The sequence below is a fragment of the Pristis pectinata genome, chromosome 3, assembly GCF_009764475.1.
Source record: "Pristis pectinata isolate sPriPec2 chromosome 3, sPriPec2.1.pri, whole genome shotgun sequence".
NCBI lineage: Eukaryota > Metazoa > Chordata > Chondrichthyes > Rhinopristiformes > Pristidae > Pristis > Pristis pectinata.
This window is the reverse complement of record NC_067407.1, coordinates 66,233,986-66,246,229: the sequence shown is the minus strand read 5'-3', so window position 1 is coordinate 66,246,229 and position 12,244 is coordinate 66,233,986. Positions and strand designations below refer to the sequence as shown.

General features: G+C 38.5%; 1 protein-coding gene across 4 annotated transcripts in view; it reads right to left on the bottom strand.

Annotated features, from left to right (window-relative positions):
- The window catches only part of cep350 (centrosomal protein 350), a 173,482-nt gene that overhangs the window by 147,607 nt on the left and 13,631 nt on the right, over positions 1-12,244 (bottom strand). For all 4 annotated transcript variants that reach the window (XM_052011681.1, XM_052011680.1, XM_052011682.1 and 1 more), the window contains exon 2: positions 634-719. In XM_052011681.1, coding sequence (XP_051867641.1) covers positions 634-706 — 73 coding nt within the window. In that variant the 5' untranslated portion in view covers positions 707-719. The remainder of the gene's footprint in view (positions 1-633; positions 720-12,244) is intronic.

Genomic DNA, 12,244 nt, shown 5'->3' with positions numbered 1-12,244 from the left:
AGCAAAATGACAGCATTGAGGCACTCCAAAAAAAAATGCCTTTCAGTTCTCATGGAATAGCACAGACCAGACACTAAACTTGCAACTTTCTGGCCCATTGGAGGGTTCTCTTGACTTTGAAATTCAAGCTAGGCTTTTCTTAAACTAATGCCGTTGAGTTTTCCCCACCATGATACAACCTCACCTGTTACTTAGTATGCTTTTGAAACAACTTTGAAATGATTATCACCTGATTCAATACTTCCATGAATGTGCCATTAAAACAAGGCTCAGGCACAATGGTCACTACTGTTAAATGGCCTCTTGACGTACACTGCGTAGGCTCACACATGAAGAATAATCACCTCAGGATGAAACGACACCCAAGCAAACCATACATTAAGTGGAAGCACCACTTGAAACGGGGTCGAAGAGAACATGTTGCCATCTGTTAAGTTCTCAGTCTTTAATCACAATGTTCCTTTAACTAAGCCATTTGAAAGGAAATTTTAGAGTTCACTGCTATAAACAATCCATCAGACACATGATTGATAGGATCTTTATTCTGTTATTATGCATTAATGATCTGGCTTCTGAATAGGTGAATTTTTTGCACTGCATCCAACCAATTATATCTGTAAATCACCACTATACCTCGCCTCGTATCCCGGCTCTGCATTTGTTCTTGGTGTAGTGGAGATGCCTCACTAGATTTGCTGTCCCACATTATGTTAGCTTACCTAAAACAAAAGGATAAATAAATTAGTGATATTGATTTATAGGTCCTGATTCAGTTGCACTGCAAAACTTCAAAACCCATCTGTTATGAGTTTTGGTCAAAATAATAATGTAGAAGGTTGAAATCTGGTCAGCCTACTGGGGGGGGGGGGGGGGGGGGGGGGGGGGGGTGGAACTGTTCAGCACATTGACCCAGTCCATACTTATGTAATGCATCGCTCCAATCAGATATTGATAGATATGTGCAGTGACTAAACTGATGTACATCATGAAACAGCAGTGGCAACGTAGAGCAATCATTAATCTATGAACATCGCAAGTGGCTGGTGTCAACAAATTTGTGTTCTAACCTTAGATTTTTCCACCAATAAGGCGATAATGCCAAAGCCAGCCCTTTCCAAATCTCCAAGCCCTTGAAATGCTATGTGGAGAAACTAAATAATACAAGAGCAAAGTGTGTTTGGTTTTTGAAGACAAATTGACAGGCCTCAGGGAATCATGGTTTCTGAGGGCAACAGTTAGACCATAATCTTGAACTTGGGTTCAAATTCATTTGACGACAATATCTTTTTTTCTAGTTACAAAAATACACACCCCAAGGCATCATATCACAAATTTTAAAAGTTCTGCAATGCAAGTGTTCGAGACGAGAGGCACTTCACTAGAGCAATACACTTAACCAGGTTTCTGAAATACAGTTGTGGCATCCAGACATCAGCATCACTATGAGTAGCTCAAGATTTCAAAAGATGCCCAAAGTGCTTAGATATTGTAGGGGCGTTAATAAGCAATTAATGCATCCTCAGTACATATCCATGAAAAGTGGCCACTCATTGACCAATACCTGGTAGTTGAAGCCAGTGAGTTTAATTTTCACCCCACAGGACAGAATTGGCAAAATATATTACATTTCACATTTTTTGATTGGCATGGCGACATTGTATTTCCCTCTCCCCCATACAGAAATCATAGGGACAAAAGTAGTAATGCAAGTATAAACCAGTGCTTAATCAAATCTTCTGGAGAGTTGACTAAATATTTTCCTCTCAATTTCAAAACAACAAATCTTAAAAAGATACTTTTATAAAGCTATCAATGCAACATTCAAGTAATTTCCAATCCATCCCACTATATCTCATTTTGCTTAAGAGGTAACCCCAGCATCTTTTTTATTCCTCTCCCTACCCATCATTTAGCTTTTACCTACATAGTAATACATGGACTTTAAGATAATTCTTTGCAAGTGGCCTATTGGTAATATGCCCTATATAAATTCTCAACTTAAGGTTCACATGACTGTGTTAATGTAAAGCTGTTAATGTATCATGTTTGACACAATAATTTACAACATCAAGCTATGATTAAGATCAAAACAAAACATTAACTGCATATCCAGATCCTGACAGAATTGAATGTTTCCAATATTATGTTTTTTTATTTCAGATTTACAGCATCAGAAATACTTTGCTTTTCTAATGCCAAAAAGTGCAGGTGTGATAGTGTAGTGGTTAGCATAAAGCTATTACAGTGTCAGCGACCTGGGTTCAATTTCAGCCACTGTCTGTAAGGAGTTTGTACATTCTCCCCAGGTCTGCGTGGGTTTCCTCCAGGTGCTCTGGTTTCCTCCCACATTCCAAAGACATATGGGTTAGGAAGTTGTGGGCATGCTATGTTGGCACCGGAAGAATGGCGACACTTGTGGGCTGCCCCCAGAACACTCTACACAAAAGATGCATTTCACTGTGTACATGTGACTAATAAAGATATCTTAACTTAAAAAAATACACAAAAAAAGGTATGATCTTGACTTTTACAACTGCAACAGTGTTTCCCAGTGAGTACTTGCTTACTCCTGCTGCATTTATAAATATATAACTTAGACATGTTTCTGTTTGTTTTATTAAAAATAAAGTCTCATATTTTCTTAAAAAGTGCTTTAAAGTGATGTCACTCCCAAGAGTTTCAGTAGAAGAGGAGACACAACCCATCCACCTTGCAACTGAGACTTTAGTTGTTAGGTTAATACATTACCACACTTTGTGGAAACATGATTTTTATGTTCCAGATTGGACTTCTATAGATATGGCTGTGGCAAAATGGTATCCCTACACCAAAACCCTTTATAAGGCAGAAGAAACAGAACTATTAGATGTATATGCCAGTATCGATTTCTTCTATCTAAACTATATTTGGTGACTACACTTCCAAGTAGATTAGTTGGAGTGTGCTGAGATCTTGAGATTGTAAAAGACAACATGAAATCCAATTTATGAAAAGCATAAAACTGCAGATGCTGAAAATTTGAAATGAAAACAGAAAATTAGGAGGGTCAGTAACCTAACTGTCTCTCCGCGGGCACTACTTGACCTGCTGAGTCTTTCCAGCATTTTCTCTTTTTAAATGAAATTTATCCCCTTTACAAAAGCACTAAAAAATTGTAAAATATAGCCATATTATACATTCAGTTAATTTTCAACAAATGCTTGTTTAGTCAACACAGGTGAGATACTGGTCTTCGCCATAGTGAATTGTTAACATACCTTGGATCCCTTTTCAAAGTGTAAATATTAATCAAAACCGGGCTTTTGAGTCAATTGATAATGCGTTAGTAACATACAGGTAGTGAGCAGATACCGTGGGAACCTGTGAAAATTTGAAACGGGTGCATCTACAAGATGAAATAAAATGGCGTGCAAATTTAGTGGCGTGGGTTACTTTACTAAGATCTTGACATTCATTAGATAACTTTCAACGTGCCAACAGTTGACCCAGATCCCATTTTAGCTCCTTTTCTTCACAATTCTGATGGCTGTTCCGTTTGCAATCCAAGTCTCAATTATATAAATTAAAATACGAAAGGCAGCCTGCTGATGGTTCTGTGATGTCAATGCAATTTTAACTTCTGGAGTAATTACCTGAAGTATACCAGTTCTCTTGGTGCCATGCACACAGCCACATTCATTTGCAGAGTAATGTTCATTCATATGCATCTAACCAAAGCCTCTAATAAATTGATGCCAACAGGTGGTACAGAATCACAGTGATTTCTGTGCAGGTTGTAATTATGTGCAGCTCGTGTATTCTTTAGCACTGAAATCAATGAGTTTATGAAAAAAAAATTAAACTGCCCTGGATGCATACCATTGGGCCAAAACCCTGTGGTGCACATCAACAGGCCGCATACACATTAACTGATCAGAACAATGGTTCTACCTTGCACAACAACTGTGCTCAGAAACAAGAGAATGGAAGGGATTAAACAGTGGAAGCTGTACAGGAAGCAATTAAACATTGGAGACACAAGAGACTGCAGATGCTGAAATCTGGAGCAAAAAAAGAAAACTGCTTGAGGAACTCTGTGGGTCAGGCTGGAGGGAAATGGACAGTTGATGTTTTGGATTGAGACCCTTCATCTGGACTTGCAACACTGGTAACACAACAATTAAAACTGAAAGCTCCAGACTCAAATGTGTTTTGCAAGCTTAATTTAGCACACGGCTGTGCGGGAGGGGCGGTGGCAGGGAAGTGAAGGGAAAGTGACTGCCACAAAGTAGTGGTAACCAGACAAGAAGAGGCACTGAATGTGTATCACAGGAGCATGCAGAAACTTCAACAGTTGTGGGGAAGATTGGATGCATGCCAAAACAAAAGACGGCCACTACCTGAAGCTCCTATTGCTATAGAAAGTCACAGCAGAGAGGCAAATTGGTAGGAGCTCAACATGTTGCAGCTACACTCAACTTGATAACACTGTTGTGATGATCATCTGGGCTCCAGACCCCACTCATCCTCAATATCTAACTAAATGGGGGTTGGCAGTGGGAAGAATACTGGGAATGCTTTTGTGTAGCCATACTGCAGTCATTGGACTACCTCTCCCCGGCCACAAGTTGCGGTTCAGGCTCTGCTCAAACTAGAATCAAGCCACCATCACTGCCATGCGCTTCACAGTAGCCTTATACCACACCAGGAAAGGTTAAAGTTCAGTGCATAAAAGAAATATAACCCAAAGTCACTTTTCCAGCCTGATCGTTACAAATGTGATCAGAAATAAATACTGGTAATGCTCAACTGGTCAAACAGCCTCCTCAGGGGAAAGCAGCAATGAACAATTCAAGTGGATGATCTTTCAAGGCAATGTTACAGATAAAGTAAGTTTTATGACAAAGAAAGGGAGAAGGAAAAACCAAAAGGGAAGTTCTGTGATAGGGTGAAAAGGAGAAATTAAATAATTAAAATGCAAAAGCATTGTGAAAGGAACAGAAAGTTCAGTCTGGATGAGATGCAAATATGGAATAGTTACCCAAAATTACCAGAGTAGAAGTGAATGCAGGAAATCTGAAGACAGTCAAAGCTCTGCTTCAGAAGTAACTATGAAGTTAGCAAGTTCTGGGTTCAAGTTCTATTGCAGAAACTTGAGGGTGTAATTTTGGCTGACACACAGTACTGTACTGAAAGATGCTATTAAACTAATTTCCTGTTTGCATTCTCACCTTGATGCAAAAGATCCCTTGAGACTATATCAAAGAGGAGCAGAGGGGTGCTTTTCAGCATTCTAGCCAATACCTTATAATGATCAGATTATTTGGATTATGTCTGTCTAACATCCATTTTCTTCTTATTTCTCAATTTAGTCACCATCTGGTACTTTTAAACACTAACAATGCCACATCATTTGATGTGCTGGCAAATCTGCAGATACTTGTTCCACTATTGCACAAATGCCATCATACTTTGCTTTCACCCCTTTCATGCATTGCCCTGATATGTCCTTTTCCACAGCCAGTTCAAGATAGTCAATTTCTCATACTAACAACATCACTGTAGTAATCACCACAGTTCAAGATGGCAATTCATTACCACCTCATCAGCATTTCCAGGAATAAGAATAAACTGTGTGGCTAAGCATAGCTCAAACTCCATCTATAAATTTACCAATGATACCAGTATCGTTGGTAAAATCTAAGATGGCAATGAGGTGGTGTACAGGAATGATATATAATCGGCTAGTTGAGTGATGTCACAACAACAACCTCGCACTCAACATCAGCAAGACCAAGGAATTGACTGCGGACTTCAGGAAGGGGAAGTCGGGAGAACACACACCAGTCCTCATTGAGGGGTCAGGGGTAAGCAGCTTCAAGTTCCTGGGTGTCAACATCTCCAAGCATCTGTCCTGGGCCCAACAAGTTGATGCAATCATGAAGGCGGCTCTACTTCATTAGGAGTTTGAGGAAATTTGCTATGTCAAAGACTCTTACAAATTTATATAGATGTACAATGGAGAGCATTCTGACTGGCTGCATCACTGTCTGGTATGGAGGTGCCAATGCACAGGATCGCAAGAGGCTGCAGAGGGTTGTAGACTCAGCCAGCTCCATCACGGGCACAACCTCCCCGTCATCGAGGACATCTTCAAGAGGCAGTGCCTCAAGGTGGCATCCATCACTAAGGAACCTCACCATCTGGGACATGCCCTCTTCTCATTACTACCATCAGGGAGGTGGCACAAGACCCTGAAGACCTACACTCAACTATTCAGAAACAGCTTCTTCCCCTCTGCCATCAGATTTCTGAATGGTCCATGAACCCGTAAACACTACCTCACTCACCCATAAACACTCACCTTTTTTGCACTATTTTGCAATCTATAGTAATTTTATGTCTTTGCACTGTACTGCTACCGCAAAACAACAAATTTCACGTCATGAGACAGTGATGATAAATCTGATTCTGAAACAAACATTGGATTGTCACAAGCACATCTATAAAACAAAATGGAACAAGCAAAACCAATAGTTTAATTTAAAAAAAGTTGACATCATCTGGAAATAAAATTGAATATGATAAAATACAAAAGACACACTAGTTGGTGGTTAGAGGCTTAGTGCTCAGTCATTCTTATATTTAATCCCCAAACACAATTTATCGCACCCACGTATTCAATAAATTTAATAGATGGTGGTGTGTGTGGAAGGGAAGGAAAAGCGATACAATCAGAGAGACTATCAACAACAAAAACCTTAAGCTGACTGTTAGACACTTCTCCCTGTTGCTTATTCAACTTAACACATCCAGACATCTGCTATGCTATTTACATCACCAAACCGAACTTTACTCAAGGCAGCTACAAATGAAATACATGAAATCACTACTGCCAAAAAAACCGTGCCAATCAACTGCTTTAAAGCTAATGTACCACACAACTATCAACACATTATTCCTCACCTAAGCATATCCACCAACTATAGAAAATACTAGTTCAACAGTGAAATGGCATTATTAACAAAGTAATTTATCACAAAGACCTTCAAAGTAAATCAGACATATGGGCATTAAGCCAAGAAAATGTGAAAAAAGACTGTTATCAGATGCACTTTATGAAGGGAGAAGAGCTGAGGCAGAAGGTGAAGAGAAGATTCCAAAGCTTTGAGTAGAAACAACTGAAGGTACAACTACCAAAGACACCTTTATTAGTCACATGTACATCAAAACACAGTGAAATGCATCTTTGTGGATAGTGTTCTGGGGGCAGCCCACAAGTGTCACCACACTTCTGGCACCAACAAGAAACAGTAGAGTAATAGTGCTGGACGGATACAGAATTTGCCAACAATTGTAAAGGTGGAGGTGATTTCATAAATTGGGGGGGTGGTGGAGGGACATGTCCAGCATGGGCAAGTGAAGGAATATTTGAACACGTGAAAAAATACAAAAATTGAGACACTGCTGAACAATCATCAGTCCATGTGGGTTACAAGGTGAAAGGTACTTGGTTTGAGTATACTAGGTGAGTCTAGGTTAATGGAGAACGGCCAAGCAGGAGAGCATTAGCATAGTGGAATCAGGTGGCAGCAAAAGTTATGGAGAAAGTTTTGAGCAGCTGACATGCAACATTACAAAGCTGAATACAGACATTACCTGTGACAGCAAGAGCCTGACTGAAGCAGAATCCCTGGATACATTAAGCTAGCCATAAAAAAGGAAGCAGTTGGGAAGAAAGGTAAAATAAATGGGAAAATGTGATTAATTGGATAGTTTATAGAAATAAGCATCTTAGGGTCTGATTCAAGTCATTTTCCCCTGTACTATACTATTCTCTGGTTCAAAGTACTTTTTGAGACTAAGTTTTTGGAACTTTCTACAATGTGTGCCAATTTACCAACTGGGCAAATAAATAACTGATGCTCACTCAAGTGGGAAGGTGGTTGGGTGCAAGGTGTCATAACTGACCCACCATTTTGATACTATGAACTGTGTGAAATACAAGACAAATTTCAGCTACAAGGTATTTAGATGGTTTTAGCTGCAACTTTCACAAGAGTCATTACAAACCGTTTCTCACTTTATGACAAAAGTGTGCAGAAAAAGGCAAATTCATACTGCTTGGGTTGGATACAACAGATCTATACCACCAGGATACTCAGAGGTGCTCCATTACTCTGGATATTTTCAATCTATTGGGAACCAATTTAAATGTTTATCGTGACCTTGTAAATAATTTTTAGAAGAGTGCAAGCTGAGCTCTGAAGGAGACATCCAGTTCCTAACAATCTAATTGCCTTGAATGGCTGGAATGGATTTAAAGGGAATTGGGAGAATGTACAGTCACTCTCAAATTCTGCAACTACTTGTCTCAACAGCTGCAGAATAAATCTATCAACAAGCACTGCAGCAGAGGTCAATTTTAGGAACAGATGAGTTTCGTCAACTGTAACATTTGTCCTTGCTCTGCACTTCAATGTTTCCCATGGTCACACAGACACCAGCTGGAGATTGGAGCAAGGATCTGCAAAACAATTACTCAAACAGATTTCTTAAATTTGGTTCCATAGTACAGCATTAATGCCTTTTTTAACCCAAAGCTGATAGAGCTAAAATTTTTTAATTCATTCGATATCCATTTCCTTCCCCATCTACTCTGGAGTATGCCACCATGGGAACCATCTAGTAATTTGACCAAACATTCCTCCAAATATCAGCTTCTCAAATTGACAGCAACTTAGCAAAGTTCAAACCCCACTTCAAAGATGGGGCACATAATCTAGTCAATGCTTCACTGCTAGAAGTTGAGATAACACTGTTCAAATGAGATATTAAATCAAGATTCAATCTACTTGTAGTAGTGGTGCTGGCAGATGTTAAAGATCATCTGGAACCATTTGAACATTAGGGTGTCCTTGTGTGTTGGCTGACAATTTCTACCTCAACCTACACAACCAATCTGCAGATCCCACTATAGTGGTGGGATTTTCCATTGCATGTAAAATAGGACATTTACAACAGATAAAGCATTCAAAAATCCCTCCATCTTGTGTTAACTCAACTAGCAGCAAATATTGTCAAAGCAATTACTCAAACTGATGGTTCCGGAGTATAGCTTGAATACCCATCTAACCCAAAGTGAAGCTAGAATGTGTTTCATTGCTATCATATCTGATACATTCTGCAGCACAAGTCTTCTGAATTAGTTCCACAAACTTTATTTTCAAGCCACAAAGTAGCTTGACATTTGTAACACAACTGCTGTTAACATGATTGCAGTTCACTGCTTTTACTATCTATTTATACTTTTAAAATACTGCTAATCTTGAAAATAAAATTTAATTAGAACATACAGGTTATCTGTCAGCATCCAAAATAACAACTTTTATCTTCAGATTTGAGAGCTATACTGTGTAATTTCAAAGCTACAAGTTTGGACTTTGCCTTAAATTCTCCCCCCTCTGAACAGCACTGCCACCTCTGGGATTCAGCAACATGTCCAAAAATTTTAATGACAAATTTGTCACTTTCAGACAACTTGGCAATTTGAACTGGAGATTTCTCATAACCTTTAATTTTTCTGAGAAAGGAATAATAAATTTGGTGCAACTCTGCCAAATGTTATCTCTTTAATTTAAGAAAAGGTGGGGGGTGGGGATTAGTCAAATAATGGGGCAAGCCTCTGTGGAAGCAAAAAACAATGGTTCGAATGGAAGTTATATTAGCAAAGAATATTTTAATACTGATATACAATTAAGATTCACGTGTTGGGGAAGGACAGAATTGGGACGTAGCACCAAAAGCACTCCATCACTGGCAACTCTCTACCTCAATTCTAGGTTTGTTATAGATTCATTAACAGAAAACACAAAATACCAGAAACCTCAACAGGTCAGGCAGCATCTGTGGAAAGAACCTGAAATCTGAAAAAGATTCTTTGAACTGAAATGTTAACTATGTCGCCTGATCTGCTGAGTGTTTCAAGAATTTTGTTTTATTTCAGTTTTCCAGCATCTGCAGGTTTGTATTTTTCATTAATTAATTGAAAGATTAGTTCCCATGATCAGCCACTTTTGTTTTTAATTTCATTGTATCAAATGATCAACAGAAAGTAAAAAGTGAAATAAATGAATTTTGGCAAATTTCTATGCTACTGCTTTATAGACAGCTGTGTGAACTGTCAGAGCAACAAATATGACCAAATGATCATTGATACAACTAATTAGTGCTACTTGAGAACAATTACTAAAAATATCATGCTGTTCTCAGTTACATGCTTAACTTTCCTGCTGAGCTTTCAGAATTGACTGGTCTGAGCAAGAGATTGGACAGCTTTCTCTTACAAGGCCACTTTCTTGGAATCACTTTTACCTATCCCCATTCAGTAATTTATTAGCAGAACCGTTAATGAACAATTTTTGGGTCTTGATCCAAGAAAACTTCTCCCATCCTCAAAATGTATGCAGACTACCCTGGGTTAATAAGTGATAAACCTCACAACCTTTTCATCTCTTCAAAAGCTGCTGCCTGTCCTTTTGAGTCTTCCATTACTTTTTGTTCTAATTGTACAGGACAGCTGTTCCTCACAGTTTGTCTGAAGTGAACAGAGCTGATATTTTTCACATGCTAGCTTGTTTAGATTTATTGCACACTTCAATAGGCTTGTAACCCATGGCTCTTCAAACAAAAAATCATTTGTAAATGTTGTTTAATTTTAATTTTATTTTACTTACAGCATGGTAACAGGCCCTTCCGGCCCAATGAGTCCGTGCCGCCCATTTTAAACCCAAATTAACCTACCCATATGTCTTTGGAATGTGGGAGGAAACCGGAGCACCCAGAGGAAACCCACGCAGACACGGGAGAACGTACAAACTCCTTACAGACAGCGACAGGAATCGAACCCCGATCGCTGGCGCTGTAATAGTGTTGCGCTAACCGCTACGCTACCGTGCCGCCCTAATTTTATTTACAGTGTGGTAACAGGCCTTCCAGCCCATCGTTATTAAACACAAATGAATAAAAAATCCTAAATCATTTCTGGAAAAATAAATGATAAATCCTGAAAACTGACAGCAGGTATTACCTTTCTTCAATAAGTTTACTGGATTCGTCACACAAGCAGCATCTATGAATTTAGTTCTATTTATTTAGAGAATAGAGAATGAATTTAGTTCTATTCAGTACTCTCCTGTCTGAAGCAGAAAGTGCAAAAATAAAGCTGATTAAGTTGGATGTAGAAAAGGTGAAACAAACCTGTATGGATTCAAATTTGACAATCTATTGGCCATTTTAAATGCTTTTGCATTTATTTTTTAAATGGGCACATTTAAGTCATTTCTGCAATTCACATTCAAAACATTATTCAAGACTTTATACTTGAGGATAAGAGCTACATCCCATTATACTGAGCATATGAGAAGTTTAATACTTTCAACTCAAAGAATACTTCAATAGTTTGGTATACTCAAACTTGAAATGGCAAAGGGTGGCAAAAGGTACAAGATCAGCAATGATCTTCAAGGTCTGAGCAAACTCAAGAGGCTGTAAGAGGCTACTCCTGCTTCTACTACTGATGTTCTTACATCTCTCAGATTTCATCAAGTGTAACAATGGATGTACAAATTTGTTAGATCTGTGGGAACTAAAAGTATCAAAATGCACAAGTATAGATTGTTCTTTTTTCTGAATTTGGCTTATACCTCAATAGTTGTATAAAACTAATGCAGCTTGTGGGACCATTTTGCAGATCTGGATGCAAATGTGTGAAATATGATAGACAATGAAGTTGCAATATTCTGATGAATCTCTCGACAATGGTGCCTGACCTGCATAACATCCCCAACATTTTTAAGTAAATACATATCCCCATTGACCATCATACATCTCTAGTTGCTGGAATTGATATTTCAGTGTTTTGAATACAAAATTTAGTCAGCAACGAGCAGACAAAAACAACTGCTCTTTCCAAACTTCCAGGACACAAAATGCAAAAGAACAGAAAAGATAAATAGGACTAATCTATCTGCGTATTAAGAGTAATCATTATCTTAAAGCAGCTCAAAATCAACCTGGTAAAAATGTAAGAATTAATTTAAATCATTTAATTCAGCTATAGTCAATAGAACAGAGGTTTTCAGTAGCACCCAAAAATTCAGTATCAATTCTCACAAATATCCACACAGACTTGTTTTCCAGTTATTTTTCTTTTATCATTTACAAGACACATGTCAACATTTACTGCTGATTCCTAATTACCCTT